This window comes from Artemia sp. Qi Xiang Cuo, chromosome 3 (genome assembly GCF_049724085.1).
Source record: "Artemia sp. Qi Xiang Cuo chromosome 3, ASM4972408v1, whole genome shotgun sequence".
NCBI lineage: Eukaryota > Metazoa > Arthropoda > Branchiopoda > Anostraca > Artemiidae > Artemia > Artemia sp. Qi Xiang Cuo.
This window is the reverse complement of record NC_142796.1, coordinates 19,461,652-19,478,141: the sequence shown is the minus strand read 5'-3', so window position 1 is coordinate 19,478,141 and position 16,490 is coordinate 19,461,652. Positions and strand designations below refer to the sequence as shown.

General features: G+C 36.2%; 1 protein-coding gene across 1 annotated transcript in view; it reads left to right on the top strand.

The window, feature by feature from the left end:
* The window catches only part of LOC148953840 (MOXD1 homolog 2-like), a 147,056-nt gene that overhangs the window by 70,997 nt on the left and 59,569 nt on the right, over nucleotides 1-16,490 (top strand). The window contains exon 7 of the mRNA XM_089085666.1: nucleotides 3,842-3,993. Coding sequence (XP_088941792.1) covers nucleotides 3,842-3,993 — 152 coding nt within the window. The remainder of the gene's footprint in view (nucleotides 1-3,841; nucleotides 3,994-16,490) is intronic.

Here is a 16,490-nt window from a genome sequence, read left to right as displayed (position 1 = left end):
GTTTGTATAAATGTGGATGGCAGTGTTTTTGAAACATTTTGTAGTCAAGTTAGAAACTACTTTGCCCATGCGTCAGGATTGGGCTAATCTGACAATAACATTCAGGATTTCCTATATTGTTTGTTAAGTTTTGTCGAATAAACAGTGGTTGTAATTTTAAAAGGTGTAAAACGCGGAAATTGTACCACTTTTTGCTGATACTGGAGGCAAGACTGTATTCAGAGGAGGGGCTAGGGTTTTTTACTCAACCCTTCGAAATGTTTGTCTTACTTGTAAAATATAATGAACATGCATAATGATAAAAGCACATTTTGATACGTTTTATAAGTTTTTTTGTATCCCTTACCCCCCCCCCCCCAAAAAAAATACCCCCACGAAGAAAATCCTGGGTTTGGCTGTGGTTGGAGGCAATGGTCCCAGGGACAAACGTAAGGAAAGACCTCGCTTATTTTGTATTCTTTAGAATTTTTTGACCCTCCTTTTTTTATTTACAATTAGAACCGGAAGTGCCCAAAATGTTAAAAATTAAGATTATCGAATATTTTTTTTATTATTATTATTGGTCCTCTCCCGAAAAGTTGTTGCTGCGTACGTGCGTGCTTAGGGGTACTGAGGGAATTTGTATGTTTATCTATTTCTTGTCTTTGGGCTCATATTTGAAGTTGATTACAAAAATATATATATATATATATATATATATATATATATATATATATATATATATAAAAAGGATTGTGTGAAGCGGTTACTTATCCTGTTCATATTAAAAAAAAAGATGGCTAACTGGTTTAGGTAAATTTTTACCAAATCATATTACTGAGTTAGGAATAAAGTGAATGCACCATTCGATGCCTTTTTTTATGCTGATAACGAATATAACAATCATTTCTACCAGAAATGAAATTCAGCCCCCCCCTAACCTACCCTAACCCTCACCCCCATATGTGCAAATATATACCATGAATTGACATATATCGGGGGGGGGGGGGCTAAAATTCATTTCTAATAGAAGTGATTGTTATATTCGTAATCAGCATAAAAAAAGGCATCGAACGGTATATTCACTTTATTTGAAACTCAATAATATGATTTGGTAAAAATTTACCCTAGTTTAAGTTTTTCACCCATTCCTGCATCTTGGTTTATTAATTCTGTTTATAATACTTCCGCCTTTATAGTTTTTGATAATTCAGTGTTTCTTTTTGTCAAAGCCACAACGTAACGCCTATTCAAATACAGAACGAAAAGAATTATCATTTTAATGCAATAATTATGGACACTTCTCTATTTACATGTCAAGAGCTCTGCTCGGTCATTAAGCTCACAAAGTCTTTTTTTTACTAATAACGCTCCGCTTTTTTCATATTAGACCCTACAGATATTATTGTATAGTGTTGGGCGATAATTTGATTAAACGATATATCGATATTTTTACTCTCGATATTCGGTATATCGATTTCGATATTTCTGATCAATTATTTGCTCAGATTAACTTTAGGTTTTGGCAAGATTCAATGATAAAATTTGTAATTCAAGAGTATTTTGCACAAATTGTTTTTAGTTGGAACTAGATTTTTTTAGTTTGCGCAATAATTATAAAGACACTTCTATTTACATGTCAAGAGCTCGGCTTGGTTATTAAGCTCACAAAGTCTTTTTTTTTACTAATAATGACACGCGTTTTTCATATTAGATACAGTTTATAATTTATAAAAGACTACAGTACAAAAAGCGCTTATAATGGCGAGTCCCTGCGCTTTTTCTTTCATTCCACCAGTAAAGGTTTGGTAGTATTTAGATCTGCTTTTCTACTACCTGGTTGATTGCAGTGGCGTAGCTAGGGGGGCAAGGGGGCCAGTTGTCTCCGAGTGCAACCTCTGGAGAGGGGGGTATCAAACTGAGGTTTTATTTCATGGCGGAGCGAGGGAAACCGCCATTGTCCATGGGTGTTTGAAGCCCTAGCTGAGCCTCTGGTTGAGCACCAACATTCTTCTTAAATTGCATTGTCGTTGTTTACAAGCTTATGTGTTGTAATTTTTTTCTCTATTATTTGGTATCTATTCAGATAATAAGTAGCGATAACAAATACTATATGCTTATATATCAAACCAGCGTAAAAAAATATCATCCAAATGAACTTGCAATGTTATTGTGTCAATAAGTTTTGAGCTGATCACGTATTTGAATATAAAGATAGAAGTGGCGTCAATTCACGAAAGGGTTTGGTGGTGGCAGTTTGTATTTGTCAAAATTTTGGGGGATGTAAATGCTGTTTCTTTCAAATTTTTTCATGTTTTCAGGAAAATACCCCCAAAAAGGTATTTTTCGAACTCTAGGGGTAAATGCCTCATGTCCCTGAATTAACACTGCTGAAAAATACTTGTTAATAAAACTAACTGTTCATGGATCAAACTGACTGATTTGAAAAATACAGTTCCGGATTATTGATATCCAGACTATAGGTTCACGACAATCGGGAGATAATTCCTTTTATCATACGGACAAACAAAAGCTTATCCCCATCCGTCAAACCCCTAACAGCGTGACAATTCTACAAATGTCAATATGGTAATCACATAACAATCAGAGATGATAATCTACTGTGAGTTAAATTCCATAGGGGTTATCTGGTAGAGGAAAATAGTTTCAGCTCCGCCGTCACCCATCAGTCAGTTATGTGATATCGCATTGACATCAAACCAGCTGCTGATATGTGACATTATTTGGCTTGAACTATAAATCATAAACTCTGTCAACGAAAGTTCGTCTCTTATATAAATTGAAAAAAGCTACTGTCACAATATGAAATTTTATTGATACATTCTTCAAGCTGTCAAGAGGATTTATGTTGATTAATGAAGCAAAAAGGAGAATTCGTCGGCATGGGTGACGACGAGTTTGTCATAAGAAATGTATTTCTTTAGATGAATGGAAATGGTAAGGAAGAAATCAACCAGAGCGATCTTCATTAGGTAATATGTTGGTAATAAGGTAATTAGGTAATATGCCAAATGTAACTAACAATGACAAATTACTATAATTAATTAATAATAAGATGTCACAGGCAGTAGTTTCAAAGAGCAAACAATCAAAGCACTCAGAACAGTTGTTGTTGTCTTACTTTATATAATTGTCAATGTCAATAAAGTCCAACCAAAATATAATCTGAAAACAGTAACGTGGTGCTATACGACGGATATCCGGAGTGTCTCAGAAGAGACAACAACCTAACTTGGAGCCTTAATATGTTTCAGATAATCACAAGACTATGTACTTTCTCTGTTTTGTTCTATGTCTGAAGGCAAGTGAGTATTTCACATTTTACAGGTTGTAGCAAGCTTTATTAAAAGATAGCGAATTTTGTACGTTGTTTGGTAAAATAACCTTTTTTGTCTCACGCTTGGAGTTACCCGTTGAAACTGTCCGGATTTCTTTTTTTTGGGCGGGGGGGGGGAAGAACTTTGTGTTTGGGAGATGGAGACCGACGTTTTTCTCTGGTCCTCGCAAAAGAATATACGCTACGGTAGGTTCATTTCTGTTTTATACCTGCAGTCTGATCGTTCGGGTTAGTTCGATTAGAAAACTCCTGCAACCAAAAATGGATTTCTTACCAATAATATTAAAAATGCAACTTCTTTTAGTAAACTTAGTTTTTTGCCCATTTCTTCCATAAAGTTCGAAATTTCATTACGACAGTCAAGCTACTATTGATAATGGTGATGAAGGAAGGGCAAATAGGCATATATGCGCATGGTATTACTGAATTGCAACAAATTCAATAAGTAAATTTATTTCTTCTATGAGTAAAGTTTCAATATCCATTAAATGTTTTGTTTTCTAGGGATTTTACTTTCCTTTAGAAGCTGGCTATCCGCTGGACCCTGTCAATGGACCTCTCCACTTCATGCTTGAGACCCACTTTGATAAACCCAGCACCAACAGATATTCATTAGACGGCACTGGGATAAGAATGATTTACACTCCTATCTTAAGGTGAGCTCTTTTGTCTTCCCTCTCTTTTTTTTTTTTACTGTAGTTTATTGTTCAAAGAGGATGTTTTCAGTTTAACTTTCTTTTTTCTTTTAATGTTTTCTTTAATAGTCTATGCATACATATGCTTACATGTATGCTTACATACGTATGCTTACATACATATACATATGCTTAGGCAAAATCTAGTAAATGAAACTGGGGTTTATTTGTGCACTTCCACCTGTTTCATTAATTCTACTCAGGGACGTCATTCAACTGCAATAGGAGGGAGGTTCTAGACATGTTCTTTGTCTGAGGTTGTCGATTCAGCTTCACCGACGTTTATTGTAGGATTGGCACTGAAAATCCATGGAAGAGAACGAAAACCAATGGCATTATAAAATCTACGAAAATATGGCATAATCCATGGTTGTCGCAAACCCACCTCTACTTAGCTTGGTTGTGAGGAATAGAGACAGAAAAACTTTCTTTGTCCCATCACCCCAAGGTTTAGCAGCTCTTTTAGAAAAGAAAAATACAGCCGTAAGACCCTTTATTTTTGAGGATTAGCCCATTATCTGGGTATATTGTCTGGAATACCAGGACGATTGTATCTTTTTTATTGTCAACCGTAAATTCAAAAGATTAACGACCCAACTCTTAAAAAAAAAGACTTAAATGGTATTTGAATATTCTTTCAGTTAAATGTAACGATCTTCATTCCACAGCAGAAGACAAACTACATATTTTAATAGGGCATCACGACCTGCATAACTGATATGGTCTTATAAGAAACTACTGGGGGCCTTTACTTAGATCTTTCTTTATTCAAAAACCCAAGCTGTAGGCTAATGCCATTTTCCATATATCTTAGTTAGCAATACATAGGTTATATGGCACGATTTTTTATCAAATGAAAATAATTGAATCACCATTAAACTGCAATGACAGAGAACTTCAGATCTCTAAGGGTATGAATCAGAAAATTTTTCTGTTTGTGGCAGTCCTTCTCATGAAATATTTTTCTGTCACAAACCAACTTTATGAGGGTCCAGGAAGTAGGATGAGAAGAACCAAAATATCTTTATCTTTGATTGTATTTACAGCAGGTTCATTTCCAGGATTTTTTTCGGAGGGGGAGGGGAAGGGGGCAAAAAAGAATTTTTTTCGGGGGGGGGGGGTACAAAAGAATTTTTCAGGGGGTACAAAAAGAAACTTTAAAAACTCATCAAAAATTTGTTCATATTCATTTTTGTTATGTTTTTTACGAGTCTGACGATCATTTCGGGGGTTCAAGCCCCCTAACTCCCCTGGATACGGCCTTGATTTAAAGTGTTCTGCTTATGTCGCAAAATTTCAATTTCTTTATCTGATCGAAACGAAGCATGATTTTAAGAAAAAAAAATTCTTTACGTAGCATGTTGCTCATACATTTCTTTAGTCAGACCGGGTTCCCCTAATCTTACACTATGTTATTGAAGGCACGTACGCACGAGGTACATACCTATTCGCCACACATAGGCACATTTCTTCAGAAACGGGAAGGTTTTATACAATTGTTTTTGATAGTTTTAAGCTGATTAGCCATCTCATAATATTTTTTTTTATGAGATTTTGTTCGTGATATAGGACAACATTCGTTTTTTTTTTTAGACACAAAATTACCAAAAAGCCCCCTTGCTGTAGTGTCATATCTTTTGATTATTTTAGGAAGCATCAGCCCCGCATGCCTATTCCAGTATGGTTCTTTACGAATACCCTCCCGGCGAATACCCCCCCCCCAGCGGAAAATACCCCGTGTAAAATACCCCCCCCCCGCGGAAAATACCCCCCCTCCCCCCAAAAAATACCCCCGTGGAAAATAAGGCTTTCCAAATTTGAGAATTTTATTTGAGTTTTATTTTTTTAATTTCCGTAGAGGATGGAATTTTGGTACTTGTGTATTATGCGCCACTCACTCAAGTTTACGCTGTGTAAAATTTGAGGACACATCGTTTCTTTTGTTAGTTTCTTCGTTACTTTAGAAATAAATTTGCGAATATATCATGAACACAGTAAAATAACATAAATGAATATAGTGAATGGGGGGTGTTTAACCCCCCCCCCCCCCCCAAAAAAAAAAATGTCCTGCCCCACGAAAAATACCCCTCCCCATTGAAATATCCTCTGGACAATTCAATCCTGGCGAAGATTTACCCCGGACAACTATCCTTAACATCCCCACGCGTAAAATTAAATCGGCAAAGAGAATGCAAGACATAAAGAAATTACGTATAGGAATTCTTGCAAATTCACCCAGCGTAAAATTTCTTCTTAAAATTTCATCTCCTGGAAACTATTCAAAATTCTCCCAGCCACTATATTCATTTATGCTATTTTACTGTGTTCATGGCCGTATATTTGGCTTTAAAATACACTTATTTGTCTATCTATATCTAATATGCAGAATAATTGTACCAAACACATTTTGCATGCAGACCCGTTATGCTTACCCCCCCTCCTCTAATGTGCAAATCTATAGCGCAAATTTATTTCTAAAGTAACGAAGAAACTAACAAAAAAAAACTATGTGTTCTCGAATTTTACACAGCGTAAAATTGAGTGAGTGGCGAATCATACACAAGTACCAAAATTCCACCCCCCCGCCCCTACGGAAATTAAAAAAAATAAAACTCAAATAAAATTCTCAAACTTGGAAAGCCTTATTTTCCACGTTTTTTTTTGGGGGGGGGGGGGGTAAACGCCGGCCACCTGAAGTATTATAGGATCACTGGTTTGATTGGATCACCCTGAATGTTTGAGTGCCCTCAAACATGTCAAATTTTGATACCAGAATTTTCATCAAAATTGCACCAGTGTTTGGGAGTGTTTTTATCTCTATTCTAAGTCCATGCCAATTTTGACACTCTATTGACATTCCAGACTTTAAGGGAAGTTTGAGGGTGAGGCAACACCACGGTTATTCTGCGGTGCAGTTTCTTTTCATTCTGTCAATTTTAAGCTCGGCAATAAGGTTTTAGTATAATTTTATATAATTTCTATTTGTTTTGTTTTTTTGCGGGGTTTCATTTATTTTCGGTAATTTTATTGGTTTTGAGGTTTGATATAGCCCTTTCCTTTTAGTTGCAAAGCATTGTTTCTTTAATTATTGAATACGCTGGTCGTTGAGGAAGTGCAGATCTGTATTAATGATTCCAATTAATTTCCTATTGTAATCCTATTAAAAACAATGTACCAGCAATCCCTTTCAAAAATCGGTCATCATAATGATTAATAGTAAAAAAAAGGAAAATAAGATAAATACAAAACCGGTAGCTAAATGTGTACAGCTTTATATGGGTGTAAAGATAAATAAATCTGTCTACCTTTTCTTTTATTCAAACAGAAAAAGGAAGAAAAGTAGATAACAGTAAACGTGACAAAAGGCTAGAATAATATGACACTGCACTTTAATCCGTAGGAACCTTAAAATTGTATGCACAAAACGTGGAGACGCTTGGTTACTTTTGAGTTATTACAGTTTTATTTTTCGTTAGTCAAGATTATTCATAGCCGTCAACACACATTTTCTGAGGGAAAAAAATTATTTGTAATGTGTCGGCAGGGGAAGGGGAATCACTGAAAACATGATTTTAGTCCCATATTTTTTTTCCGAATAGTAGCTTACAATGTAGGCCATGCATTGTTTGAATGTTTTTTTTTAGCGTTTTGTCTTTCAAGGCAGGGGGTACAGCAGGTCAAATTTGTGACCCCTCCCATCCCTCGGGTGTCCATCTCAAGGTTGTATCCAGCTATAACATTTTTTAGGGACCGTCCCTTCCTGAACTTTAAAAAGAAAAGCTTACTTGTTTAATCGAAAAATTTACCTTCCTAATGATAGATGTTTCATTAAATCTGAAAATCTCTGACACAAAACGGGGGAAGTTAAATGGCTTTTCCAAGATTTCCGGGAAATTAGGTGTTGGCTTTTAGTTTTCTGTCGTTTATTCAGATATTTTGGGTTCTACAAGTTATGGTTGAGTTCCACCGTCAAATCAATTATAAATAGTTTGTCCTCAAAAAGCCCTTAATGGACGAGATAGGGTGATTCTTTAGGGTGATCTTTAGGGATCATATGGTCTCAATAATAGCTAAGTAACTGGACATGCTCTAATATGGGATGTGAATCTGCTCCTCGCTAGATTTTTACCCCGATTTCTAATTCTCCACAAATCGCTAAACATTTTGCGATATACATTTTACAATATATGATTTAAATGTTTGGCTATTGCATTACAATCTGTTTTAAGGAAAACGCCTTTAATATCTCTGTACATTATTATCGTTGTTTATAGCGTACATTATATCTAATACATCTTCTTTATGATAGCAATAGGAAAACAGTAGCAGTGACGTCATTTCGTATAAATCCTGGGGGGGCAAAGTTGGAGCCAATCCTACTAAAGAAAACTGACCTGTTTCTCTGGATACTTGAACTATGTAGGCTTATCTTAGTTTTGACAAGGTTTTTAGCAGAAACTGAATTTCAGCTGGAGGTCGGGCAAACTGGGGTCTGAAGGGGGCAGTTTCCCCCTCCCCGATAGTAAATTATACCCCGAACAGTAGACTATGGAAATATCATTGAAACAAGGCTTTGAAAGTGTGCTTTTTTCAGCTGTGAAAACTAGGGATAATGCAACCTATTTCATGCTTTTCTTTTAAATGACAATTTCATCGGTAAAAATTGACATTACTAGTTACTCTGCAGAATTTACTTTTGAGAATAATTTAGCAATCATAGATCATAATGGTAGTTGGTAGATCTTTTACTAATACATATATGAAGTTACTTTTTATTCAGATCTTCTCTTTTCTCATTCAAAAGCCATTTAGATATTTTCTTTTCTTATGAGCTTGCTTTATCAAGCTAAACAACCCCTGGAGCACATTAAAAATATAGTATATCTAAAGCATATAATTTGAAAAGAGACACTGGTCTTTTGTAAGCTTTGATAATATGACCTTTATACCTTTTTGTTATTGTCCTTGGAGGAGGGGCTTATTTTCATGTTTTCTTCCTTCTTCTGCGTTTTATAGTTTAATAAACAAGGTCGACAAAAAGACCCAAAGTTTGAGACTTTGGTCAGGGGCTCAGTTGGGAAAAGGAATAATAGTCATATACTAAAAAAAGACGTTTTTAAGCATAAAACGAAGTATCTCTAGAAAAAAGAAAAAAATCCTCACCTTTCTAAAATTATTCCCAAATTTTATTTCAAATTTGAGATTTTTCTAGGTTCATAGGAAATGTTAGTTTTGTTAAAAGTTCCATACTATGAACCTTTTAGCATTTGTCCTCTCAATGGATTCTATTTCTTCCATTTAGACGGTGCTTCCTTCTTGTATCTGTGCTGGTGCTCCCTGTGCTGTAAAACCAGCACAATTCTGTGACATCGTATAGCTTTAAATAACTTCACGTCGATCGTGGCTTACAAAAGGTTTTATGAATGGACACAATATGTCTTTTGTATATTTTATCCCCTGTCTGTCCCAACTTCAACTCCATAAGAACTGCATAATTACATTTCAGATTAAATGAAGGAGATAATATCTTATGCTGTTGCTTGACATAATCGAGAACACAATTTATCTGTCCGCTGTGATTTAACCCTTCATTGAGTTCAAGAGATTTGATTTCATCTTCTTCGCCTGTACCTTAAACCCTAGTTCTATGCTTGACTGGAAACATAGATTGCATATTAGGGGGGGAAAAGCAATTCGACTTTTTAAATGATGGAATGTCTTTGATAAAAAAGAAGATAAAAACAGCTTTAATGCATTTCTAAAAATAATGATTTAAAACATAATTATTACTTTGTTTTATTAAGCAAACTAAGTTCTTCAAAATTTGACTTCATTTTGTTTGTTAAAATGGGTCTATTCATCTTTTTACATTCATTTTGATATATCTCGCTTTAAAAAAAATTTGAACTGATGAGCTTTCAGCAATTAATATCGTTAAACATCAAATATTCAGTTCAATTTATTAGTTCTTTCTAAAATTGTTTTAGACGAAAATATTTTCACTGCAACTAGAGTTTGGATACTGCTAGAGTTTGGAAATTCTACTAGAGTTTGGAAATTCTAGAGTTTGGATACTGCTAGAGTTTGGATACTGCTAGAGTTTGGAAACTAGAGTTTGGAAATTCTTGTGAAAATCGGGTTCTAATCTCATCATTGAGGCCAAACTGTTGTCATTGACAACAATAGACAACAACAACAAAAAAATGTTTTTTTTAATGGTGGCTGACTGAAAATTGGATGGACAAACGTGAAAATCCTAAATATTTTAGCCAAAAACCACTGAAGCTCGAATTAAAAAAAATGAGTTTATTGAAACATTTAAAGTCTTTTTCACGAGGAAGATAGTAGAAATTAAGTTTCTAATGCATTTCTTAGGAACGAAGTGAAGTTGTATAAATTATGTTCTGAAATCAGCAACTTGCAGTTGTTTCAATCTTCGAAAACCCACCAGAAAACAAATTTTAGCATGAACTACCATAGAGAAACACAGAATCTACTTGTAAGAATGTAGAGAAACACAGGTCTACCAGAAAGAATGTAGAGAAACACAGAATCTACGTGTAAGAATTCCTCAAAAACTTTTTATTCTCTTGGTTAGCTTAAAGTTTCCATATGAAAATGAACAAATCATCTTTTTTGGGTAGAAATTTGACAGAGCAACAATAGTTACAAAAGGTGGTATTTTGAGAAAAATTAACTTGAGAAAAAATGTCGCAAAATAAACCAGTGGAATCACAGCACATGTTTTAAGATAGAACCATCTTATATTAATCTTTTTCTTATTGGATGTTCTTTAAACGAATTGAATCCTTTCCCGGGTGTACCATTAATAACATTACATTGATGATTATAAGATGATTAGTGTATGATGGGATACTTTTCTTATCAATCCCAATTTAGAAGACATTTTCTATACATCAATAAATTAGATTCATAAAAGTAGAACTCCTTTTATTGTGAGTTTTAAATATGTATCCAAATTTGACTAATATACAATCGACCTGGTTCTAAGTCGATTTTGTTTGTATGACCAAAAAGGACAAAGAAAAAAGAGATACTGTCACCCGACGGTTCATACCTGTGGAGTGAATTGTCAATCCTAGATGGACAAAATCAGGAGCGATGCAATACATATAATATATATATATATATATATATATATATATATATATATATATATATATATATATATATATAAGTAGAGAGCTATCTTATACTCCTGGGGGGGCTCCTTATATGGGCATAGAACCACGTGGTTTATAGACTTTGTCAGTGAGAATTAAAAAACAGGAATTTTCTCACTTGAAAAACCATGAATTTTGTCACATTTATGTCTGTTTTTATGGTTTTTGTCAGTGAGAATTTGAAAAACAGGAACTTTCTCACATTTTTGTATGTTTTTATGGTTTTTGTCAGCGAGAATTTGAAAAACATGAACTTTCTCACATTTTTGTATGTTTTTATGGTTTTTGTCAGTGAGAATTTGAAAAACATGAACTTTCTCACATTTTTGTATGTTTTTATGGTTTTTGTCAGTGAGAATTTGAAAAAACAGGAACTTTCTCACTGAGAAAACCATAAACCACGTGGTGCTGTCACGAGTCAGAACACCTGTGCTGTCGACCTCAATTGACCTATCGTGAATCAATAATTCCCCTTAGAAACAACAAATTAATTTCCCTTTTCTTGACAGATCAATCAATCAATGACATCATCTGTCAGACTTTAAAAATTTTCGCATAGAAACATTTCTCCAGGAATAGATCCAAATCATTAATGTCTTTGCCTCGGGAATAGTTCTACTGGTCGAACTCCAAAGGATATTAATAACCAAAGGCCATGGAAACAATTAGGCAAGAAACATCTTAGCGATGAATTGTTTTAGCGCGGGAATCAGGTTTCCTATTAATTTGAAATGCGTTAGCACAGAGATGCCAATAACAAAGGAACACGCTGAATTTGCGTTTAGGGATTATTTGGGCGAAACCGTTTTAGACAGGTTATGGAACTATTTCGGCGAAACAGATAGAGACATTTTAAAAGAAGATTTTTGAAGAGATTTTAGAAGAGAATTTAAAGGTGAAACTCTGTGGTCGTTATAATACACAAGTTTCATTTGAACAGTGTTGTGAGGTCCTCTAACCCAACCCCAAAGGGTTCCAATCCTCCTACCCCAACCCCGAAGGAAGCCCCCGGTCCTCAAAGGCCCCCTAAGCTCCCAAAGGCCCTCCACCGGTCCCCAAATGTCCCCCAGGCCCCCAACTGCCCCCCGGACACTCAAAGGTCCCCCAAGCTCCCAAAGGGCCACCGGCGCCCCCAAAGGCCCACTCCAGACCCTCAACGGCCATCCCCGGGCCCCCCAAAGGCCCATCGAGTTCCCAAAAGACCAACAGGGTCCCAAAGGCCCTCCACCGGTCCCCAATTGTCCCCCAGGCTCCCAACTGGCCCCCGGACCCCCAAAGGCCCTCCCCCGGCCCCCAAAGGTCCACCGGGCTCCCAAAGGACCAATCGGTCCTCAAGTGCCCCCAGACCCCCAAAGGCCCACCCAGACCCCCAAATGCCATCCCCGGACCCCCAAAGCCCATCCCCCGGTCCCCAAAGGTCCCCCCAGAGCTCCCAAAGAACCACCGACCCTCAAGGGGCCCACAGACCCTCAAAGGCTCTCCCCGAGCACCCGTCTTTCGTTGATGTGTATTGTCTGAAACCTATGATTTGGGATGTGTAGTTTGCTACTTCAGGCTTTTCTGAGCTAAGGTTTCCTAGTATTTCCTAGGTGAATGTTGACTGAAACCAATAGTTTGGGATGAGTAGTTTGCTATTTCAGGCTTTTATGAGCTAGGTTTCTTGGCCTTTCGTTGGTGTGTGTTGAGTGAAACTGATGATTTGGGATATGTAGTTTGCTATTTTTGACTTTTCTGAGTTGGATTTCTTAGTCTTTCATAGGTGTGTGGTGTCTGAAACCTATGATTTGGGATGTGTAGTTTGCTATTTTCGACTTTTCTGAGCTGGATTTCTTAGCCTTTCATAGGTATGCGTTGTCAGAAAATTATGATTTGGGGTGTATAGTTTGCTATTTCAGGCTTTTCTGAGCTAAGGTTTTCTAGTATTTCGTAGGTGAATGTTGACTGAAACCAATAGTTTGGGATGAATAGTTTGCTATTTTTGACTTTTCTGAGCTAAGTTTCTTAGTCTTTCGTTGGTGTGTGTTGACTGAAACCGATGATGTGGGAGATGTAGTTTGCTATTTTTGACTTTTCTGAGCTGGATTTCTTAGTCTTTCATAGGTGTGTGTTGTATGAAACCTATGATTTGGGTGGGTGGATTGCTACTTTTGACTTTTATGAGCTGGATTTCTTAGCCTTTCATAGGTGTTTGTTGTCTGAAACCTATAGTTTGGGATGACTATTTTGCTATTTTTGACTTTTCTGAGCTAGGTTTATTAGCCGTTCATAGGTGAGTGTTGTCTGAAACCTATGATTTGGGATATGTAATTTGCTATTTCCGACTTTTCATAACCGGATTTCTTAGTCTTTCGTAGGTGTGTGGTGTCTGAAACCTATGATTTGGGATGTGTGGGTTGCTATTTTTTTTGACTTTTCTGAGCTGGATTTCTTAGCCATTCGTAGGTGTGTGTTGACTGAAACCTATGATTTGGGATGGTTAATTTGCTATTTTTGACTTTTCTGAGCTAGATTTCTTAGCCTATCATATGTTTGTCCTTTCAGAAAATTATGATTTGGTAGGTGTAGTTTGCTCTTTGGACTTTTCAGAGCAAGGATTCTTAGTCACTCATATGTGTTTGACGTCTAAAACTTCGGGTTTGGGATGAATAGTTGGCTATTTCAGACTTTTCTGAGCTAAGGTTTCTTAGTATTTCGTAGGTTAATGCTGTCTGAAACTTATGATTTAGGATATGTAAATTACTATTTCGGGCTTTTCTGAGTTGGATTTCTTAGTCTTTTTATAGGTGTATAGTTTCTGAAACCTATGATTTGGGATGTGTAGTTTGCTATTTTCGACTTTTCTGAGCTATGTTTCTTAGCATTTCATAGGTATGTGTTGTCAGAACATTATGATTTGGGATGTGTAGTTTGCTATTTCAGGCTTTTCTGAGCTAAGGTTTTCTAGTATTTCGTAGGTGAATGTTGTCTGAAACCAATAGTTTGGGATGTGTAATTTGCTATTTCCGACTTTTCATAACCGGATTTCTTAGTCTTTCGTAGGTGTGTGGTGTCTGAAACCTATGATTTGGGATGTGTGGGTTGCTATTTCAGGCTTTTCTGAGTTGGATTTCTTAGTCTTTCATAGGTGTGTAGTGTCTGAAACCTATGATTTGGGGTGGGTGGATTGCTACTATTGACCTTTCTGAGCTGGATTTCTTAGCCTTTCATAGGTGTTTGTTGTCTGAAACATATAGTTTGGGATGACTAGTTTGCTATTTTTGACTTTTTTGTGCTAGGTTTCTTAGCCGTTCATAGGTGAGTGTTGTCTGAAACCTATGATTTGGGATATGTAATTTGCTATTTCTGACTTTTCATAACCAGATTTCTTAGTCTTTCGTAGGTGTGTGATGTCTGAAACCTATGATTTGGGGGGTCGGGGGACTGGGACAGTTTAAAACGCATTTGTAAACAATTAACCACCAAAGCAATACAATGTACGACCTTGACGCTTCAGAGCGTAAAATACATAATAGTTTTCAGAGACCACACACATACACTAAAAATTACACACACACACACACACACGAAAACTAACACACACACGCCAAAACTTACACACACACACACACACACACAAACATACACACACACACACACACACACAAAAACAGAAACCTATGATTGGGATGAGTGGTTTGATATTTTTGTCATTTCTGAGCTAGATTTCTTAGCCATTCATAGGTGTGTGTTGTCTGAAACTTATGATTTGGGATGTGTAGTTTGCTATTTGAACTTTTCAGAGCTATGATTCTTAGTCCATCATAGGCGTTTGTTGTCTGAAACTTCTAGTTTGGGATGAGTAGTTTCGATATTTCAGGCTTTTCTGAGCTAAGGTTTCTTAGTCTTTCATAGGTGAATGATGTCTGAAACCTATGATTTGGGATATGTAAATTACTATTTCGGGCTTTTCTGAGTGGGATTTCTTAGTCTTTCATAGGTGTGTGTTGACTGAAACCTATGATTTGGGATGGGTAGATTGCTACTTTTGACTTTTCATAACCGGATTTCTTAGTCTTTCGTAGGTGTGTGTTGTCTGAAACCTATGATTTGGGATGGGTGGATTGCTACTTTTGACTTTTCTGAGCTGAATTTCTTAGCCTTTCATAGATGTTTGTTGTCTGAAACCTATAGTTTGGGATGACTAGTTTGCTATTTTTGACTTTTCTGAGCTAGGTTTCTTAGCCGTTCATAGGTAAGTGTTGTCTGAAACCTATGATTTGGGTTATGTAAATTACTATTTCGGGCTTTTCTAAGCTAGATTTCTTAGTCTTTCGTTGGTGTGTGTTTTCTGAAACCTTTTATTGTGATGGATGGATTGCTACTTTTGACTTTTCTGAGCTGGATTTCATAGCCTTTCATAGGTGTTTGTTGTCTGAAACCTATAGTTTGGGATGACTAGTTTGCTATTTTTGACTTTTCTGAGCTAGATTTCTTAGCCTCTCATAGGTGTGTCCTTTCAGAAAATTATGATTTGGGATATGTAAATTACTATTTCGGGCGTTCCTGAGTTGGATTTCTTAGTCTTTCATAGGTATGTGGTGTCTGAAACCTATGATTTGGGATGTGTGGGTTGCTATTTTTTTACTTTTAAGAGCTGGATTTCATAGCCGTTCATAGGTGAGTGCTGTCTGAAACTTATGATTTGGGATGGTTAATTTGCTATTTCCAGCTTTTATTAGCTAGATTTCATAGCCTTTCATAGGTGTATGTTGTCAGAAAATTACGATTTGGGATGTGTAGTTTGCTATTTGAACTTTTCAGAGCTAGGATTCTTAGTCCATCATAGGTGTTTGTTGTCTGAAACCAATAGTTTGGGATGACTAGTTTGCTATTTCAGACTTTTCTGAGCTAGATTTATTAGCCGCTCATAGGAGTGTGTTGTCTGAAACTTAGGATTTGGGATATGTAAATTATGTTTTCGTCATTTTCTGAGTTTGACATTTATAAATTTTACCGTGCACGATATATTACACACACACACGTCAAAACTTACACACACAATGTAATTTAGACTATAACACTTACACACACACACACACACAAGAAAATTCACAAGCACGCTAAAACTTCAACACAAATGCACAAACAAACGTGAAAGCAAACCATTGCCAGTACACAAAAACTTACACACACACTAAAACTTACACAAACACACCCAATATTACAAACTCACCCTCAAACACACACACACACACGAACACTAATACACACACACACAAACACACATACATACAA